Source organism: Fomitiporia mediterranea (assembly GCF_000271605.1).
Source record: "Fomitiporia mediterranea MF3/22 unplaced genomic scaffold FOMMEscaffold_7, whole genome shotgun sequence".
In the NCBI taxonomy this organism is placed as follows: Eukaryota; Fungi; Basidiomycota; class Agaricomycetes; order Hymenochaetales; family Hymenochaetaceae; genus Fomitiporia; species Fomitiporia mediterranea.
In genome coordinates, this window is record NW_006760392.1 from 3338237 (window position 1) to 3357588 (window position 19352).

Below are 19352 nucleotides of genomic sequence, written 5' to 3' on the forward strand. Positions count from 1 at the left end.
TTTGTCTCCTGATGTTACAGGCTCTTCATATACAGCAAGACTGCCTTGTAATTCTGTCTTAGAAATTTATAAAAAATACACTGTACAGTGAAGATAATGATATTTATAGTAAAGAAAGCCTTCCATTATTGTGTCCTACAGGGTAGAGAGACTGAGAAACACAATGGGTTGTAATGATTGTATTTATCAGACAGTATATATTATAACCCAGAAAATCAAGCATATCTTTCCTGTTAGTTATTCTAAGAAAACAGTCCTGTTGTAACGAAGACACGTAGCATATAGTCTGCTCTGATGATAACGTAGTGTCTTCACTATTCTTAGGCGTTACTTCCTATTTCTCTGACTTCGGGAATGTGTCCACGGATGATGTCTGCAGCTTGCTCTCCAATCACATACGCTAAACCTGCAAATCATTGCGAATGCAGGTCAAAGATGACTAATTCCATTGCACAGTGCAGGTCAAATTGAATACTTACTTTGTGTATGTGCTGCAACATGCAGCGGGGCAATGCTTAGATCTGCAACACGGATGTTCCGTGTCCCGTAGACTCGTAAATTTGCGTCAACTACACCGTTAAAGGTATGTGGAAGCATGCTTAGCGTTCCTGTAGCGTCTTATTATAAATGTTAACAATGAAAGCGAGAATAAGGGAAAAGTTCGAATGCGTACGAAACATTGCTCCAACGTTGTCTTTGAGAAACTCTTGGATAGGTCCGTCTCCCTTGATTAATGGGCCTGGTGCGACTTCGCGTGCTACGATTCAATGAGATAAGCTATTTGACAGGTGTACGCAAAATTAACAGTAATTTACAAATGATGTCCTTGAAGGGCTCGAGTTCAGCGATTTTCCGAATAAATTTGATCGTCTCAGCCATAACTTCGAGATCTTTGGTAAAATGAAGTTAGTAGAATATTTAACTTCGCACGAATTATATTACCAATGGGCTCCTCAAAGTAATGAGGATCTATCTCGGGCTGAACATGGGGATCCTTCGACGCAACATGCTTTTAATGTGTACAGTGGTTAGAGAAGTCGGCTTGTTAGTAACACGAAAAACAAGACTTACAATTGTCCCACGGCTGAATGGGCGAGTCAAATTCACACAAATAGTGACGTAGTTCTTCCCTGCCTCGGGAGCTTATGGAGGAAAAGGTCAGCCATTAATCTAATCAAATAACTGGCCAAATACTCACATCCTTTCCCAATCCATCCTGGAAAGCAGGCGATTTCACTTTCTCCTCCAGGGCCGTTCTCGAACAAGTCAAATAGCTTTTCGTATTGCTCGTAGAGTCCCAGAGGCAACGAGCCCTTCTCCTTTTTAATCTTAACGCACTCGTGTGCTCTGGTGATGATTTCACGTGCAGTCTCAGCAGAAGAAACAGCTGAAAGTGAGAGGAACGTGAATCCAGATAGACCCAGTCTACATGTACCCTCTCCCTTTGCACTATGTTGACTCAATTTAAACCGTATATAATGCAACATGCTGTTGATGGACTTACTGAAGAAGCAGCTGCTTTTCCTTGTACGCCGCGTCGGCGAATGAATCGAGAGTCTCAAAGTTGTGCTTCGGGTCCAGTTCTGAGTATAAATTGTCAAGACGCTCGATTCCACGAAGGTTGGGAATACTATACCAAAAATGACTCCACAAATCATATGTTCCTGCATGTTTTCACCGACTCCAGGAAGATTGGCTATCGCATCTATTCCAAGAGGACCCAGAATTTTTGGATTTCCGATTCCCGACAACTCCAGGATTTGAGGCGATTTCAAGGCGCTGAAGAATAGCCCATTATTTATCTCCATACGATAGAAAAACTCATACTCTACTCACCCAGCGCTTACGACAACCTCTTTCGCAGCAGAAACAGAATATACGTTTTCTTCGTACTCAAACTCGACAGCATAGGCTTTTACTAGGTCGTCTGATTCAGCTTTATGGCTTGTCCCATCAGTGACAATGCGATGCACTAGAGCACCGCAAAGGACACGAAGATTAGGCCTTGACACATTAGGATGATAAAATGCCTATGTTGACTAAATAAGCTCAATTCGATTTGATAGTAAGTGCGCCAAATACCGATGCCGCATAGCTCCGAGTCTGTGACTTGGGATCAAGAGTACATGGAGCCATCCATGTTCCGATCGGCTGCATGATGAATATGAATATTTTCATGAAAACTGAAGTGGAAAGGAACACATACATCACCATTATTCTAATATTCCAATAAATATTAAAACACCCAATTGGAATTCGTGAATCTGCAACAGTAGACTACAGTTCACGCACCGGATCTTTTGCGACTTTGATACCTGCGTTGAGCAATGCCTGTGGTTCCGAACCAAATTCATTCTTCGTGAACGTCTTCTTCATCGGGTCAGACGCACCTGATGGAACGGGATTTCGGGCCCAGCCACGACAGAAGGGAAAGTCATTTTAAGTGGTCCTGAGGAGCCATACGAATCGATATTGTATTTCTGCCTGTACTTCCTTGATAACTCTTCGTCCGGGGCTGTGAACCTACATCAACGAAGAAGTGGCTCCATGTACCATGCAACGCTCCCATGATAAACTTACCCTTCGCATTTCTTCGAATACTCATTGAATCGGTTCCAGTTCCAGCCAGGGTTTCCCAACTCCTCCCATGCGTCTATATCCGCCACAGGCGGTTTGTTCCAGACCTAGTTTGGAGTTGGAGATCTCAAGTGATCCATCCGCGACAGTTCTGGTAAACCGCGTACGTAGTAGTTAATAGCGGAGCTTCCACCAAGCGCTTTGCCGCGAAACCATGGAATTGAACGATTATTTGCGTTCTTTTGAGGAACGGTTGTAAAGTCCCAAGAATAACGCGGATCGCCGAGATGTACCCCGAACTGAGCCGGAATGTCTGCAGCGTAAATATTGGGAATCGTAAGCAACAAAGTTAGGTATTACGCGACAGTATGATAAAATTACCGATAAGTGGATCTCCAAGTCGCTCGAGTCCGGCTTCGAGCACTACAACTGAAATATTTGGGTCTTCGGACAGACGAGCTGCAATCGTAAGGCCCGCAGTCTAAAGTATACGTAGACATGTCATTAGTGATTCTCGTACGTGCGCGGATGTGCACGTACTCCTCCTCCTATTAAATGGCACGAATGTAAAAAGTTAATGCGTTCAATAGTTAGAAGGGATGAATACCAATGATGACATAGTCGAAAGTCTTGCTAGAAACGTCTTGAATAGCTGCGCTCATGTTTCAACCCGTGAAGGTAGGAAATAATTGGGTGATGGGTTTACAGAGAGAGAAACACTTTGTAATTATAGCGCCCATACTTATGTACGTACGAAAACGTGAGTGACTCAGGGTGAGACATCTACGTTAAACCGAATGGAGCAGCTGGATTATGAATTTTGCTCAAGAACCATGCACAGCTAGACTTTGAAACATTTTGATGACAAGCAGATGTATCCTTCAAGCGAGTTCGAGCGCGGTGATGGTACACGAGAACGAGAGCACTCCTTTCAGAATCTCCTGAGACCTGAGTCCCGAGTGAGGGCAAAAGTCTGTCCCGTGATGCCTGATTCGATCACGGGACCGAAAGTCATGTCAATTATGTAAGTAATCCTATCTCGTCTGTCCAGTACTCAGCACTCTCTGGCTGACTCGCCCATCGTCTGCAGTCTTGCATCCTGACCGGGGTACTACGGTGAACGTTGGTGGCCTCTGGAGGGGTAAGCTCAAAATATGCATGTTCGCGAAGGCTAGTGCATACTATTTTGTCAGCGCAGAAAGTCAAAGTCAAGAATTACATGGTGGCCAGACCAGTCTGAAGGGTGTAATGTCGACGAAGCGTGGTCCACAGCGTGAGCTTGCCTGAGTTGAGATAGGCTGATTCCACCTGACAGAAACTTCCGCTAGCTGAGGATGCGGGCCCCTCAAAGCGCCTACGAGCAGAAGACGATAATGAAGAATATCTCGAATTGGAACCGGAATTCCCTGACTCTCCCGTGGAGACCTCACTCGTCCCGAAAGGTGCTACAATCAATTTCAGTGCGTTGACACGCAAACTAGCGGAACAGCGAAGAGAGGCCGAAGACGAGGAAGACACTGCAATGGGCTCATCTACCTTCGCAGCGCATCGACGCGCACAAAACAAACTCGTTTCGCATATCTTCGCAGACCAGGACTTCTCGTGGCTGCATCTTAAGCCTGATCATTCATCTCGCCCATTGTGGATTAGTCCGGAGGATGGATACATTATTCTTGAGGGCTTCTCACCGATAGCAGAGCAGGCGCAGGATTTCTTGGTGGCGATTAGTGAGCCAGTCAGCAGGTGCGTCCATTGGCAAGAGTCTCGTCTTTTCAATAAGGTTGAACGGTATACACAGGCCAGCGTTTATTCATGAATACAAGCTCACTGCGTATTCTCTCTATGCTGCCGTCTCAGTCGGGCTGCAGACGGAGGATATCATAGAGGTAAGTTCTCACTCGCCGTACTGAGCTCGTGGAACTCACGTATATGATTTAGGTTTTGAATCGTCTATCAAAAGTATATATCGCGCTTTTTACTTCTTTTTACGGTTGCTAATGTGTCGAAGGTCCCCGTTCCCGATACAATCATTGACTTCATTCGCGAAAGAACGATGTCATATGGAAAGGTCAAACTCGTCCTCAAGCATAACAAATACTTCATAGAATCGAGTCATCCAGACACATTGCAGCATCTTCTCAAGGATCCCGTCATCCGTGGTGCCCGAGTCATTCCCCAGAATCAGCCTGGCGATGCAGTCAGTGTTGCTCTCATGACGTCCAAAGCACCATCCAAAGCCGGACTTGTGATACCAGGGACGAAGGAAGCAACAAGTAATGGGCAGGTCACGGATGCTGCAAACGCTAACAAGCGGTCGGACGTGGACTTATTTACGAGCGTCGTCGGAGTTGATAATGATGAAATTGACGAGGACGATGACAACGTACACGCATTTGAGATTGATGATTCGAAGATCGACGTAGGTGGTAAACCCATTATTCCATGCCTTCCTCTTACATATCTCTGTTGCAGGATGTCAAAAAACGATGTAACGAGCTCGAATATCCTATGCTTGAAGAGTACGACTTCCGGAACGACACCGTGAATGCTAATTTAGATATTGATCTCAAACCGTCAACTGTGATTCGCCCCTATCAAGAAACGAGTTTGAGTAAGATGTTCGGGAATGGGTGTGTTTGATTCCTGTTCTTCTCTACTATGTCTTATCCACTTTTTACAGGCGCGCTCGCTCTGGGATCATCGTGCTTCCATGTGGAGCAGGGAAGACCCTTGTAGGAATCACGGCGGCATGCACCATCAAGAAGTCTTGTCTTGTCCTCGCCACGTCATCGTAAGTTTGATTAGATCGATTCATACCATGTGTTTATCATTCGTTACAGGGTATCTGTTATGCAATGGAAGCAGCAGTTCATGCAATGGTCTAACGTAACGGAGAAGCAGATCGCGGTTTTCACGGCTGATCAGAAGGAGAGGGTAAGAACATGCCAAATTTTATGTTATTTCGCATAATCTCATGTCCTATTAGTTTGCGGGGGACAGTGGTATCGTTGTTTCAACATATTCAATGGTCGCAAATACGCACAACCGGTCTCACGAGTCCAAAAAAATGATGGAATTCCTTCAAGGACGTGAATGGGGTTTCATTCTACTGGACGAAGTCCACGTTGTACCGGCCGCGATGTTCCGGCGGGTAGTTACGACAATCAAAGCTCATGCAAAACTCGGGCTTACCGCTACACTTGTACGAGAGGATGACAAGATTACGGATCTGAATTACATGATTGGTCCGAAGCTCTACGAAGCAAACTGGATGGATCTTGCTGCGAAGGGTCATATCGCGAACGTGCAGTGTGCAGAGGTCTGGTGCCCAATGACTCCCGAATTTTACCGTGAATATTTGCGCGAGCAGACTCGAAAGCGTATGTTACTGTACTGCATGAATCCGAACAAGATCCAGGCCTGCCAATTCCTTATCAAATACCACGAGGATAGAGGAGACAAAATCATTGTGTTCTCCGACAATGTCTACGCTCTTGAGGTATGTTCTTCAATTATGTTTTATAGAACCTAGCTAACAAGCAAATAGCACTACGCACGTAAACTCGGGAAACTATATATTCATGGTGGAACATCGCAAGTTGAGCGTATGCGGGTCCTGCAGCACTTCCAACATCATCCGAAGGTCAATACTATCTTTTTATCCAAAGTCGGCGATACGTCTATCGACTTGCCCGAGGCGACGTGCCTCATACAAATCTCATCACATTTCGGCTCAAGAAGGCAAGAAGCACAGCGGCTTGGACGAATCTTGCGTGCCAAACGAAGGAATGACGAAGGTTTCAACGCGTTCTTCTATTCACTTGTATCGAAAGACACACAGGAGATGTTCTATAGCACTAAACGTCAGCAGTTCTTGATTGACCAGGGTTATTCCTTTAAAGTCATCACACATCTTGATGGCATCCAATCATTACCCGATCTTGCATACCGTACGCGCGACGAGCAGATTGAGCTGATAAGTTCCGTACTTTTGGCTAACGAAAGCGATGCTGAACTTGGGAATGATGTACGCGCAGGCGAAGGCGATTTACCTGGGACCGTCACTGCAAAGGACTTTGGTGGGCCTGGACAACGGGGTGGCGCCTTCGGTGCCAGCAATGTGCCCGGTGCGAAGCGAACAACTGGTAGCCTCGGTGCACTGAGTGGTGGTGCACATATGAGCTACGTTGAACAGAATAAGTCTGCGAATAAGAAGCTGGCTAAGGATTCTGTGAATGCTCCTTCGAGGCATAAACTGTTTGCGAAGAGGGATAAGCAGCTTGCGCAGGCGAAGAAGGATGCGAGGAAAGAAGTGCCAGGAGGAAGGTGATTTGGCTTACAGGATTGGATTTTTACATGCATTTGGCGACTAGACTTATGTTGCAATCTGTATTTTGTACCTCAAGTTTATGCACGAAAGTCATACCAACAGTATTGTAATCTAGAGGTTATACTACGAAAGGCTAGGTTTGTCTATTCTGGGAAATATACCTTGATGACAAACAACGCCTTAATGACGCACGAGGAAGCCGTCAAGCAACCCAAATTCTCCGTCACTTCACATCCAGCCTCTCTCTGTAAAACAAGAAATATACTAAATAAGCTTCGGGTTGAATCGGTTATGCAACGCTGATTGAGGTCATCTGGGACGTATCTGCTGCCGTGTGAGCGCACAATGACGGACCGACATCAGCCGTGCTTATATCGACGAACGCCATCTGTACCTCCGACGACCTCCGTGAATACATCTCCTTTCTCCCGAAAGTATCATCGATGGCGTTCCAGCTGCCGCAAACGCATAAAGCTGTCAGGCTTCACCCTGCGGATTTGACAATTCACGTCGAGGAGATTCAGGCCCCGGAGTGAGTACTTTTGGAAGTGAGACACGTAAAAGATGCGCTACATGTGCTGATGATACGTGCGTACGTAGAATCGAGCATCCTGATGATGTGGTTGTCAAAGTCAAGGTTGGGCATGCTTGTTCTGCGGTCCGGTCAGATAGGAAGGTGTAGTCTGATTGATAATTTGATACGTTATTGCAGTTGGCCGGTCTGTGTGGAAGTGATCTTCATGGATACAGAGGGCATGAGAAGATCCACGAGATGTACGTTTCGCCGAAGTCATCCTACTCTAAATGTATAAGCTAATTTGTTCGTAGAATCGTTACAGGCCATGAATTTGTTGGAGAAGTTGTAGCGCTAGGCTCAAACTTCTCTCCAAGCGCGACAGGAAGGCCACTGCTATATTCTACACTCAAGGTCGGAGACTTTGTCGTTTCGCCGTTTAGCTCGTCATGTGGTGAATGCCAGTACGTCAATTGGCAACAATACTAGTTATGACAGTACATTTAATTCACTTTAATATCCATAGCTTCTGTCGAATTGGTTTCACGTCTCGCTGCGTTCATCAACTACTCTTCGGTTCTGAGGCACTTCCTGGTGGACAGGCGCAGTATGTGCGCGTTCCGAGAGCAGGAGGCGTCTTATTTGTGATCAAGTCAGCTTCTCCATCTCCACAACATCATAATGAGCTTCTGGAGAACCTCTCCGACCCATCACTGCTGTTACTTGCGGACATCTTGCCGACGGGGGTGTTCACCGCACTTCAGACTGTACAGCATCCGAACATACTCCCGATCATAAAGGGAGAAAGATTCCCGCTTGCATCAGTAGAAGCTCTTTCAATTCCCGGTTTGGGAGAAACAGTGAATTTGAAGAATCGATTACTCGATCCGTTATGGCCCAACATGTTAGAGGAAGATCGCATTCTTACTATTGCGGTTGTAGGTCTCGGACCAGTGGGCATAGTGCGTCTACGTCGTTCTGTCTGTTTTGTCGCCTTCCTGATTGTAGTTATTCTTCTGATGTTAGTGCGCGATAATAGCCCTCCTGGACATACTGAGCGGACTCAAAGTACGCGTGCGCCTCTTTGCGATCGATTTGGTCGAAGCACGTAGGAACAATGTCCGCGTGGTGTATGACGCTCTTCCACCTGATGCACGGGGTGATTGCGAACTTGTCGTTTGCACCCTAGAAGAAGCCGAGAAGTTCATCATGGATGCAAGTAGCGGAGCAGGATGTAACGCCGTATTAGAGGTATCTTCTATCTTCCATGATCGTGATTCACCATCGAGACTAAGCATAGCTCTTGTATCTGTCAGATCGTGGGTAACACAGCAGCGTTGGCGCTAGCTTACTCCCTGATCCGCCCGTTCGGTGTCATAATTTCTGCCGGAGTGCATCAAGCGCCTCCGCTCCCTTTTACAGGCCGGCAATTTTATAATAAGAACGTTTCACTTGTGTTTGGAAGGTGTCCTGTGCGCACCGTGTTCCCATTTGCTGTGGATTTGCTGAGAAAGAGGCAGGATGTATTTGGCGGTGGAGGTGAAGATGGAAAGGCAAAGAGCATTGCGGGAGTTGAGCGTGTGATGAGCATTCAGAGCGCACCAGAGGCGTATGCGAAATTTGCGAGAGGTGAATGGGGGAAAGTTGCATTTGATCCTTGGGTCTAAGTGATCTAAGTCTTATTCATTGTGAAATGTACTATTAGCTTTGTACTGTTGGTTGGTTGGAAGAATTTTCTTATCATACTGAAAGGATGAGTATTCGTACGTATCGGAACAGCTGTCGTTCCGTAAATTAGCATGGGATTGGTACTTGTAACTCAATGTACAATTCGCATCAGGATCCACCTTCCTGACAGGAAGGGTTGAATATTACTTCAAAGTACAGAGAAAATATAGACCCAACCTACTATGACAGCAAAATATATCATTAATGCACAACGTGTTGTTTCCTCGCTTCTGTTCTGATCATTACTTACTACTTGCTGGGAATTTAAAGAATGTCACTTTTAAACTGGCAGAAGCTCACAGATCCAATAAGTGTAGAAGGTTGGTTGCATTAATATTAACCCAATCAAGGAGTAAGTTTGACTCAAATGTCATAAATTTTATCTTTTTATATATGTATATTTACAAATAAGGGGAATTGAGGCATACAACAATCTGAGACCATAGTATACTGATTCCATCATTACAACTTTAGAGTGTTTCACAGTAATCAATTCTATAAACATGAGTCAGATTTGATTGTACACTTGTAATGGTTGATTTAGATCTTTGTACTGTGAGTACTCTTCATTCATTTTATAAATATTGATATATACAATCACTATGACAAATGTCCATATCAGTACTTCCAAACATACCTGTATACAAAATAAAATGCTGGGCTTTATTACTATGGAGTACTATCCATGCAGGTATACCTAACTGAACATTGATCCTGAGAAATACTCTCTAATTTACTTCCTCTCTGGTAAAATTTAACAACCCAAAATCATCATAATGATTGATATCATGTACTGAGAATAGATAGTATTAAAATTTTCTTTGTTATCCTGTTTAAGGACATTACATTTCTATCTCAAAAATAATCAAACCAAACATGATCTGGGTCTAAGGTGTGGAGCATTTGGGTATAGCCTGTGAAACTGGTCCCTAGCACTGTGATAGAAGCCAGGTCCGAAGATATCAGGGGCAGATTGCCTAAATATGTATCAAGAGTCCCTTACTAATAATATTTAATTGTATTACTTGTTAAATACAAATCATGTTTAAATAGCCTTAGCCTCTAGAGAAATTGGTTCTATACTCTTTACAAATCTATTCTTTAGTAACAGTACTTCTGTATTCTATATCTCTGAAAGAATCAGAGTCTAAATACAGATTTCGAAATTGCATTCTCTTACACATTGAATATGGCTTTGTAAGATCATATTACTATGAAGACCCATCATGATACTGATACAATCACATCATTTATACCTTTGTTGTGATCAATCTTGATATTGTTTATCAAACTCCACAAAAACATTATATTTAAAGATATAGGGTGACACAGTTAGTATCCCTTCCTTCTGTAATTCCCTCAACAAAGGAGACCTCTTTTGCTTCTCTACCACTATTATGACTGATATTGACCAATTTAGTAATTTACCTCTGACTGAGCAGATACAACAGTTAAGGAGAGCAAGTCATGATTTGCAGACAACCAGAGTGTGTATCCTCTCTTTTAAAATTGTCTTATTAAATTAACATTGTTGTCTACTACTAGTACATTAATGGTATGTATATTATGAGCCAGTACAGAAGGCTTTAATATTGACATACAACAGTTGCTACAGTATCTGTTATGCTTTTTGACATCCTAATAACAATTGATCAGTAAGTATTTAATCTGTATCTTTCATATTTTCCAGTCTCTAATATATCTTTATCAAGAGAGGTTTTAATAACACTAGTACTATATGTTTATTGTGAATAACTTGTTTAATCTAGGCCTCTTTCATATGGTCTACAAATTGGTCCCTTGGCAAGATACTTTACTTTAGCACACGTTATCCTGCTGTAATTGAGGGAGTTTTGTGGCTGATCTGTAAGTAGATGCTACTTAGAGACTATGTTACAGTCCAAATTTATTCATATAAATTATTAAGATTCTGTAGACCTCAATGCATCACCAATAGTATGTCCCTTAGTATTGACATGCAGGATGACTTTTATTGACTTGTATACTATTACAGTTGTCAGTAAATATTTCCAATGTCTCTAATACTTCTTATAGTCAATTTTCGTATGTAGTTGCAGATTCGAAACGTATCTGGGTACATGGTTTGTTGCTCCTTTTGCTTGGTAATTCTTAGGACACATTGAGATTTTCTACATCCAGGGCGTCTTGGGCATTCTTCATTCCACTTCAGAGTATGTATTTACTTTGCTTTCTAGCTTGAAATGATATTTAGGCATCAATATCTCAGTCATCATTGTTCTTCGAACTTCTGCAATATGGGGCTGTAAACGTGTGGTCACCGCTTTCCTTGGAATAGTCTGCATTGTATGTCTACCTTGTCTATACACTATTTTTTCCGAGGCTGATAATCAATACGCAACAATAGACAGCTGATTTAACTGCTCTCGTGTTACTTGCAAAGGCAATGAAGCGTTTCAGATGTATGTATGCCCTTTGAAATAGTAATATATTGTAGTTACTAATGAAATAACACAGTCACATTTGACAATGTGTGCGCTTCTTTTCCAGATTCTGAGCTTGCCGCTTAGAACTAATTCTGACTTGTATTTCTACCTATTGGTATTGTAGTGACCTTTATCCTTTGCTTGGATGTCTTACTGGTACACTGCATGATAGTACAACAGGGACAGTACCTGTGTGGTCTGCTGTTCTTATCTTTGATACAACCATCTTCATATTAACATTTGCGAAGGCCATTTACTCTTGTAGGTCTTTGATTCACAAGTACTGTTGCAGAGTTATATTTTACTAAGTACCAATACTTTTGATGCCACAGATAAATATTCACACGGTCGATTACTGACAATGCTTATACGTGATGGCTTTGTCTACTATGCAGTCATGCTTGGTGAGTGAACTAGCTGCTGGAATTCCTAGATCTGGGCCTGAACTTTGGTACAGCACTTGGGATAGCCAATCTCATTTTCCTTTGTGCAATGTCCATGACACGTTCTGGTCTCATCAGTTGCTTACTACCTGTGCTACGTGCAAGTGTCAGTGTTATTGGTAGCCGACTGGTGCTAAACCTTCGTGGAGCAGCTTCACAAAATGTGGAGGTTAGCATAAGAGCAGGTGGAAATGTGGGCAGTATGAAACTGGTAGATCTCTCATACATGAGTTTCGGAGGTAGCACAGCTCTCGGTACGGTGCCTGAACATGAACAAGCAACTACTGCTGAAGAGCTTACTGAGTTGGAGGAAGTCAATCACACAAATATGTCCAACGTCTAACGAGGCACTGGAGAAAGGAATATTTCTAGGAACTAACAGGATGTTAAACAAGTAGTCCACTGTATCCTTCCGTACAAAATTCGTGCAACATCTTTATTTTTGTGTCATCCAGTGTGCGAATTCGATCAGTGCCCTGCATTTTGATCGTCCAACAAATCAACACTCTGTTTCCAGAAAAGAAAAGAAAGGTGTACACTCACCGCGTCGGACGACCAGTCATCCCCTTATACTGGTACGGCTCACTCCTCGTCGCCTCCATACTCCCCGCAATATCAATATGCGCCCATCTCAGTTTCCCACTTTCTGTCTTTCCTTCCATCTCACTTTCACTCCCACCGTCTTCGTCCGCAATTCCATCGACGAATGAACGAAGGAAAAGCGCAGCAGTACAACAACCACCTGGTTTTCCTCCTGTGTTGCAGAGATCGGCATTGGAACCTGTTATTTGAGGAGAATAAAGGGAGGAGAGAGGCATCCGCCAGAAGAGGTCGTGTTCGTGTGTTCCGGCTGTGTTGAGTTCTGTCCAGAGGCTTTCTGAAGTCTATTATGTATATAAATTAGCGGGGAAAAGGAAGGCGATTAGGATATGGATGTGGTGTGGTGGAAGGTAAGAATACGTACGGAGAAGACACCGGAGTAGACGTTTCCGAGGCCAACTTCCATCGCTCTGCAAATTTCAGTAAGATTGATGTTTAAGGCGAATTAAAAGGGAGGGGTATGCTAACCCGGTGAGAGTAGCAACGTCCACGAGAGTATGAACGTTGAACGTCGTTGATGTGTAATGCAACGCATCTGCGATAGAAAATTTACCGCTTCAGTCCGCCACCAGCTTTGTGGAGAAGGAGAAAAGAATACGAACCAGCTAGTATTAACCTTCCTTCTGCATCCGTATTGTCAATCTCGATCGACTTGCCGTTCATCGCATACACACTTCAATTAAAAAACCAGAGATTGCGTTAATGCCGTCAAATAATTTAGTTAAAGACCAGAAAACATTACATGTCCCCAGGTTTATTTGCAGAAGGACCCGGCATGTTTTCACACAACGCGACGACAGTAACGACATTTATCGGGACTTTTAAACGTGCAAGGCCGAGCGTAGCTGCGCAGACTGTTGCTGCTCCACCCATGTCTCCCCGCATGAGCTTCATGCCCTAGTAAGTCAATTATAAATTCAAGTAAAAGGTATAAGATATTAGAAGTTTTTGCAGAGGCAAAGGCGTGGTATACGTACTGGACCGGGCTTCAGAGAGATCCCTCCAGAGTCGAATGTTATTCCTTTTCCGACAAATGCAAGAGGTTGTGACGTCGAGTCCACACTGGTGCCTTTGTAATGGCTAGCAACAAAGACGTGTTAGAACATAGAGTCAAATACAAGGGATACCTGGTCAATGTACATTTCGAGTAGTTTAGGGGGCTCAGACGATCCTTTAGCGACGCTGAGGAAAGAGCGCTGCAAGATAACTCATGAGTTGTATCATTCAGAAAGGGAATTAGATGGCATACCATTCCTTTTTCTCGTATCCATTCTATAAAATGGATGTACAGGTCAGGGATGTGACGGAGGCGATGCGGCGAGAATGTACATGCCTTGATCGCGGACTATTATTTCGAGGTTTTCAAGGCCCTCTGCTTCTTTCTTTATTCGTTCACAGAAAAGCTATTTAAAGGATGATATCAACACTGCAAGATGATGGTTGTGTGTGAACCAGAAATGAACGTACCGTTGGTGTCATCATGTTCCCAGGGAGTTCCATGAGCTAGATATAGAGGACGTGTGTGAGATTGGCAATACCAAATACTTGCATGAGAAATGTGATACCTCTCTTGCAAGAATCTGCGCTTCAGCGTAGACAGTACCTCGTGTCCAAGCATCTGTGTCACTTGATTGTGAAGGGAGTAAAGTGATATCTAGCAAAGCAATTGATTAATTTGAAAGCTATTTGTGGCATGACACTTACCTTTTCCCGGGTTCATATCCTTCCCTGTCTTGAGTGTGAACGCGTGCAACCCAAGCTTCGCACCGACCGCAGCAGCGTGCACATCAGCAGGATCACCCCCAGCATCCACCTGTACGGTCTTCACCCCTGCGCTCAGAGCTACGTCACGAATATTCGTGATACCCTTCCCTGCAGCTTTACGAATCACTTCTCTCCGCGCATGTAGTGGTTTCTTCGAGAAAGACGAAGAGTCGCCAAGGCTGACTATGCTTTTTATCGAATTATCATCCCCGAATATAAGGCGTGAGTCGAGGGGTTTAGTTGAGTCGGAGGTTCGAGAGGTAGACCAGAGTCTGTGTGCTGCTTTGGAGTTTTCTTTCTGACTCGTTGACTGGTCGGGATGAACGAAGGAGAGGTAGGCATCTGGAGAGGTGGACATTGTGCGTGAGGAGATGAAAGTTACTTGGCGATGAGAAAGGAGAGCGAGGCGGGATGCCGCTCTGAGCATTGCATTCACTGTATTATTTGAAGTCCAAAAATCCTTTGTAGCGCTGCTGGCAATTATGTATGATCGACGAATGATCAACGCTCTTTTCTTAGCATGTAGGGTGTTTCTCCGAGCGGGCCGTACAGGCATTGGACGTTCCTTTAAACACCAATTTTGTTTTCCCCTGCATTTCTTTCCACATCAAAAATTTACTTAAAAATTTATGTATCTAATGATTATATGTATAATACTATATGCCTGAATTTTTCCAAGCTATTAAGTGCTGTAAAAAAATTAATATGAAGATAAGAAAAAAGTGAGATTTTGTCACGAAAGTCGTTCCTTTGAACACCCCTGTGACACTCCATCACACTGGCATGCATTCAACCTGTCCACCCCTATCTTCTCAACTCGCGCTCCTACGTTCACTCTTGGCTCACTCCTCTTACTCTCATTTATACAGGCAATTGTTCTATAGTCATATCTGCACCTTCAGGCGAAATTCCTGCATTATTTGTTGTGTCTTCACAGGTCTAGGTTGCATTCACCACATCCAGACACTGCTTCTTCTTCATCAAGGCCCCTCTCTCGTATTATGTTGTCCTGGACTTGTTTTTTTGTTGGTCTAGAAGGTCTAGGGCTCTAATAAGCCCTTGGGAGCTCTCCTTCCCTCCAAGTAGAGCATTTAGCCTGCCATTTAGCAAGCTCTTTATCATAGTGAGTCTTGATTTGTTTCCATTCACTTTCAATCATATCATTAACTTCCTTCTTCCTTTTAGCCTCCTCCTTTCTTGCCTGGACCTCCTTCTCTTCCCTTTCCCTGTATTCCTTCTTCTGCCTGAGCTTTTCCCTTGTCTCATCTGAGGTCATAATCTTTAGCATTTCATCATCAAATATCTGTGAGTTCTCTGTTATTTTTCCTTTCTCCTTCTTGTATAGAGCATTCTGGAGCCTAGCATTAAGAAGGGAGGCCAGAACAAGCTGTGCTGACTATAGAATAGGACTGTTAAGAGATGAGGAACAAAAAGAGAGAAAAAATTATTTATTTAGCAAATGTTACAGACTAATACCCTCAACCAATGTGTCATTAGGACTGTAGGTCAGTGTAGATCAGTGCAGATCAATGTAGATCAATGCCAATCATTTTACTCTCTTGTCATGCTTTTTGAGCATTTTTAACAAATTACACAATATTAATTTAAGGACTGGTCCATTCAATATGATAAAACATACATATTGTAGCTCTGAAGTAGAGTAATACAATAATATAATTTTTATTTTGAACACTGTAGTATAAGTAGTAGTAAAAAAATTTGTCAGTAGTCTCATATTTGGAATTCATTCAATTTCAGCAGTATTGAATTTCTATACACTTTTCTACTGAATCAATTTCCTTCAGAATTCATATATATATAGTACATGTATGTATCTACACTTCTCTATTTTTTTGAGTTTATTGGTTGAGTTATGCATGAATTAGAGGGGGGTGTTCAAAGGAACGTCCCTGTTTAAAGGAACGACCAATGCCTGTACCTCCGAAGGATTTTATCTTACCAGACCCTGAGGATCTGGTAGGGACTGACAGTTCTTCATGGTAAAAGGTGTGAGACAATAAACGCATTGAGATGACTACTAAATACAATAAACATGAAGCCTAACAAGATCGACAGGGCTCTAATCACCGAGACAACATGGTGAACTCTGCTGAAAATAATCTATGTTGTGCACGTGAAGCAAAGTGAAGTCTATTCCGTTTATACAGCAATCAAGAAAATTTAACTTTACACGACTTGAAATGACATGAAAGGGCATGTGGGCGTGTGTACTTCATAGCATCATGGGCGTAAGTAAAATTCAAGACAAAGCAATCGCGAGCATCAATCCGAATGTGATCAGAGTAATGACAACCATTGCGAAGACGATTGACCAAACGACCAGATTTGCAGTTGGGAAGTTCCCGTTGATTAGGGCTTTTTGCATACTGAAGAATCGGAGGACGGCTAGATGAAATGAGGATTATAAGGATACTGTTATGCTTTATGGAGTAGAGGTAACCCACCGATGCTCATGATACACATACCAAAAATTTCTATAACTGCACCTAAAATTTTCCCGAAACGTTCGAGACGCATGGGTACGCTTGTCGGTGTCAGAGCTATCAGTTGTACGAGTGCTAACAAGCAAACAAAGCTACTTCGTTAATGGAGCATACGTCTAAGTAGGCATATGTATCACACACCAACACCTGTAGCAGCACATCCTAATGAAGTACGAACGTACGCCAGGAACGTCCGTTCGGCGGCAAGATGATCGCGCGCAACGCTGCCGCTATTCTCGAGAAGGAGAGATGGAGAAAAGGACGAGATTCGCTTGAGCCATACTGGACAGGGTTTCCGTCGTCGTCCGTGGGTATTAGACGAAGATGAAGTGGACGATGGAGTTACTTGGTCCTGGTCTTGGTGCTGATAGCCTGAGGTATCTTGCTGTTGCTCCTCGGGGGGTCTTTCCTTTACTTCGTGAGGTGCGAAGTCTGTTCCTAGAGTTTTTTCTTCTAGCACTACTTGCTCAGGCATCCTTGAAGACCGCACTGTCTATAACTCTACAGTCGATGCTGTAGAACACATGGCCAGAAGACATTAGATAACGTGCCCATGATTACGCATTGCCTTCCTTCCTTATCAAGAGCCGATAAGTCCTCGTTGCAAGGAAGTCCATCGTCCACTGAGTTTAAGCCATTGTTTGAGCAACCACCTGAGAGAAATATCACAGGTAGCAGTGTAGCAGCGTCAAAGATGAGAATAAGACGCTCTGCACAGCCGTAGTAACGAGAATAGAGCGTTGGCGGATGTCGTGCTGATCGACACAAATGGCGTTATTTTAACCCTACCCTTAGCTTGCTTTATAAGAATATATTGCTGCCATGACTGTGACGTAACGTCGTGTATATTATGTACGGCAAGCGTTGACGCGTTCCAACTTCCTGCACAACTCATCGGTTGCCGTGTCTCTTCGTCACCCTGCTAATGTTTTCTCTACTCTTGACCCTTAGTCTGTGTTCTTCTTTGCTTATGTCTCTATTCTAATCTTGTACATTCAAACTGGCGTGTAATCTACCTACTTACACTAAGACTATGACCATCTTGCTGTTAGAATAATGCAGATACTCTCAGATCTTGCTCTTCTCACTTTCTCACTGACTAATTGACTACACACACTGAGTCACTCGGTTTATTTTTGCTTCATAAGCCTGTATCTAAGTTCTGTTTAAGTATGCTTATTTTGCTGAACGCCCTTGCGTTCTCGACGGCGTCAAGCAAAACAAGGATAATCTAATTCATGGCAACTCTTGCAGGCAAGACTGTCCTTGTTATTGGTGGTTCCTCAGGCATCGGTTATGGTGTTGCAAAGTCTCTCTTATCTCCTGTGCTACTCGTGTCATCATTGCTTCTTCGACTCGGGCAAAAGTGGACTATGCACTTGGAAGGTTGAAGAATGATGTCTCTGCTTCTGAAGCAACAATTGAGGGATCTTTGGAAGGCGAAGTGATAGATGCGAAAAGCTCTGACTCTGTGAGGGCATTGTTGGCCAAAGTGGGTGAGGTGGATCATCTGGTGTGGACGAGTGGTGATGATCTCCGGCTTGGATTCCCACATATTGACCTCGACAAGAATAGAGGTATGTACTTTCGTGTTACAAAAAAGTATAACGCCCATTGATACAATATGTTTCTTGGATCTCCTTGCAGACGTCTTCGACGTACGCTTCTGGGGAGCATTCACAGCAGCGAAGGTCGCTCAGATCAAACCTGGAGGATCAATCACACTGACTATCGGTGCTGTTATCGCGAAACCTTCCAAAGGTTGGTCACTCGTCGCAGGAATAATGGGTGCGGCTGACTCGCTCACTCGCGGTCTCGCGGTAGACCTCGCTCCTATTCGCGTGAACGTGGTTGGTCCTGGCTTGGTCAAGACGGAGGTTAGTCCTTATTTTTCCTTTTATAGTGATCCGTGATTCCATTCTGCTGACGCTTGTGCTTTATCTATCTAGCGCTAGGATACGCTCCCCCTTGAGGCGAGAGAAAAGATGTATGACGATGCTGCGAAGGCTCTTCCTGTGCAGCACGTTGCTGAACCCGATGAAATTGCCGAGGTGTACCGTTGCCTTATGAAGTAGGAATCTACATGTTTTGTTTGAGCGAGCTGCACTAACAACGGCCAATGTACAGGTGTGGATTCATTACAGACCAGTGCATAGAAGTCAACGGTGGTGTGAGGCTTGCTTGACCAAACAATTAAGACCCGTTCTATCATGGTGTTTGGAATGAATTCATGTACTATCTTCATTTTTCCTAAAAGGTTTGAAACGCATAGATCGAAAGTCTGTCTTAGTGTTGTTATTTTTTTTTAAAGAAAAAGTGGTATACCTTTTATGATTTACAGTGCCTGTATAAACTTAAGTAGCATGAATTTTCTCCTGCTTGGCAAATTACAGTGTCCTTTTGATTTGCGCGAGTAATAATTACTAT

General features: G+C 43.5%; 7 protein-coding genes across 7 annotated transcripts; 4 read left to right on the forward strand and 3 right to left on the reverse strand.

Moving 5' to 3' along the window:
• Positions 1-320: 320 nt before the first annotated feature.
• FOMMEDRAFT_157764 (GMC oxidoreductase) lies at positions 321-3239 on the reverse strand (the record flags this gene model as incomplete). The annotated part of the gene is made up of 19 exons (XM_007267889.1): positions 321-406; positions 480-617; positions 674-757; positions 816-890; positions 943-1009; positions 1072-1142; positions 1199-1449; positions 1505-1583; positions 1637-1779; positions 1837-2030; positions 2083-2151; positions 2207-2218; positions 2293-2331; positions 2391-2523; positions 2581-2684; positions 2745-2890; positions 2959-3058; positions 3118-3125; positions 3185-3239. 19 exons carry the CDS (start codon positions 3237-3239, stop codon positions 321-323), a joined length of 1854 nt encoding a protein of 617 aa, XP_007267951.1.
• A 535-nt stretch (positions 3240-3774) lies between these two features.
• FOMMEDRAFT_21228 (DNA repair helicase rad25) lies at positions 3775-7018 on the forward strand. The gene is made up of 10 exons (XM_007267890.1): positions 3775-3850; positions 3906-4320; positions 4376-4463; positions 4516-4536; positions 4586-4996; positions 5050-5207; positions 5258-5368; positions 5418-5511; positions 5564-6076; positions 6125-7018. Exons 1-10 carry the CDS (start codon positions 3826-3828, stop codon positions 6905-6907), a joined length of 2619 nt encoding a protein of 872 aa, XP_007267952.1. The 5' UTR covers positions 3775-3825; the 3' UTR covers positions 6908-7018.
• A 184-nt stretch (positions 7019-7202) lies between these two features.
• On the forward strand, positions 7203-9333 carry FOMMEDRAFT_21229 (alcohol dehydrogenase). Its single transcript, XM_007267891.1, has 7 exons — positions 7203-7439; positions 7508-7544; positions 7620-7681; positions 7736-7885; positions 7948-8383; positions 8448-8672; positions 8738-9333. Exons 1-7 carry the CDS (start codon positions 7351-7353, stop codon positions 9086-9088), a joined length of 1350 nt encoding a protein of 449 aa, XP_007267953.1. The 5' UTR covers positions 7203-7350; the 3' UTR covers positions 9089-9333.
• A 1439-nt stretch (positions 9334-10772) lies between these two features.
• Positions 10773-12400, forward strand: FOMMEDRAFT_29532 (uncharacterized protein; the record flags this gene model as incomplete). The annotated part of the gene is made up of 12 exons (XM_007267892.1): positions 10773-10804; positions 10862-10880; positions 10919-11015; positions 11086-11105; positions 11205-11213; positions 11284-11341; positions 11383-11474; positions 11536-11590; positions 11646-11661; positions 11739-11875; positions 11947-12018; positions 12048-12400. 12 exons carry the CDS (start codon positions 10773-10775, stop codon positions 12398-12400), a joined length of 960 nt encoding a protein of 319 aa, XP_007267954.1.
• A 93-nt stretch (positions 12401-12493) lies between these two features.
• On the reverse strand, positions 12494-14779 carry FOMMEDRAFT_168965 (leucine aminopeptidase; the record flags this gene model as incomplete). Its single annotated transcript, XM_007267893.1, has 13 exons — positions 12494-12533; positions 12601-12941; positions 13022-13067; positions 13126-13192; positions 13260-13330; positions 13400-13554; positions 13635-13737; positions 13798-13853; positions 13907-13929; positions 13991-14060; positions 14125-14160; positions 14223-14311; positions 14362-14779. 13 exons carry the CDS (start codon positions 14777-14779, stop codon positions 12494-12496), a joined length of 1515 nt encoding a protein of 504 aa, XP_007267955.1.
• Positions 14780-16437: 1658 nt separating this feature from the next.
• On the reverse strand, positions 16438-17494 carry FOMMEDRAFT_109975 (uncharacterized protein). Its single transcript, XM_007267894.1, has 3 exons — positions 17067-17494; positions 16887-17000; positions 16438-16827 (listed from the first exon to the last, which is right to left on the reverse strand). Exons 1-3 carry the CDS (start codon positions 17398-17400, stop codon positions 16682-16684), a joined length of 594 nt encoding a protein of 197 aa, XP_007267956.1. The 5' UTR covers positions 17401-17494; the 3' UTR covers positions 16438-16681.
• Positions 17495-18163: 669 nt separating this feature from the next.
• FOMMEDRAFT_157770 (NAD-binding protein) lies at positions 18164-19110 on the forward strand (the record flags this gene model as incomplete). The annotated part of the gene is made up of 5 exons (XM_007267895.1): positions 18164-18224; positions 18293-18502; positions 18573-18802; positions 18881-18996; positions 19053-19110. The coding sequence occupies 5 exons, from the start codon at positions 18164-18166 to the stop codon at positions 19108-19110; spliced, it is 675 nt and encodes a 224-aa protein (XP_007267957.1).
• Positions 19111-19352: the final 242 nt, after the last annotated feature.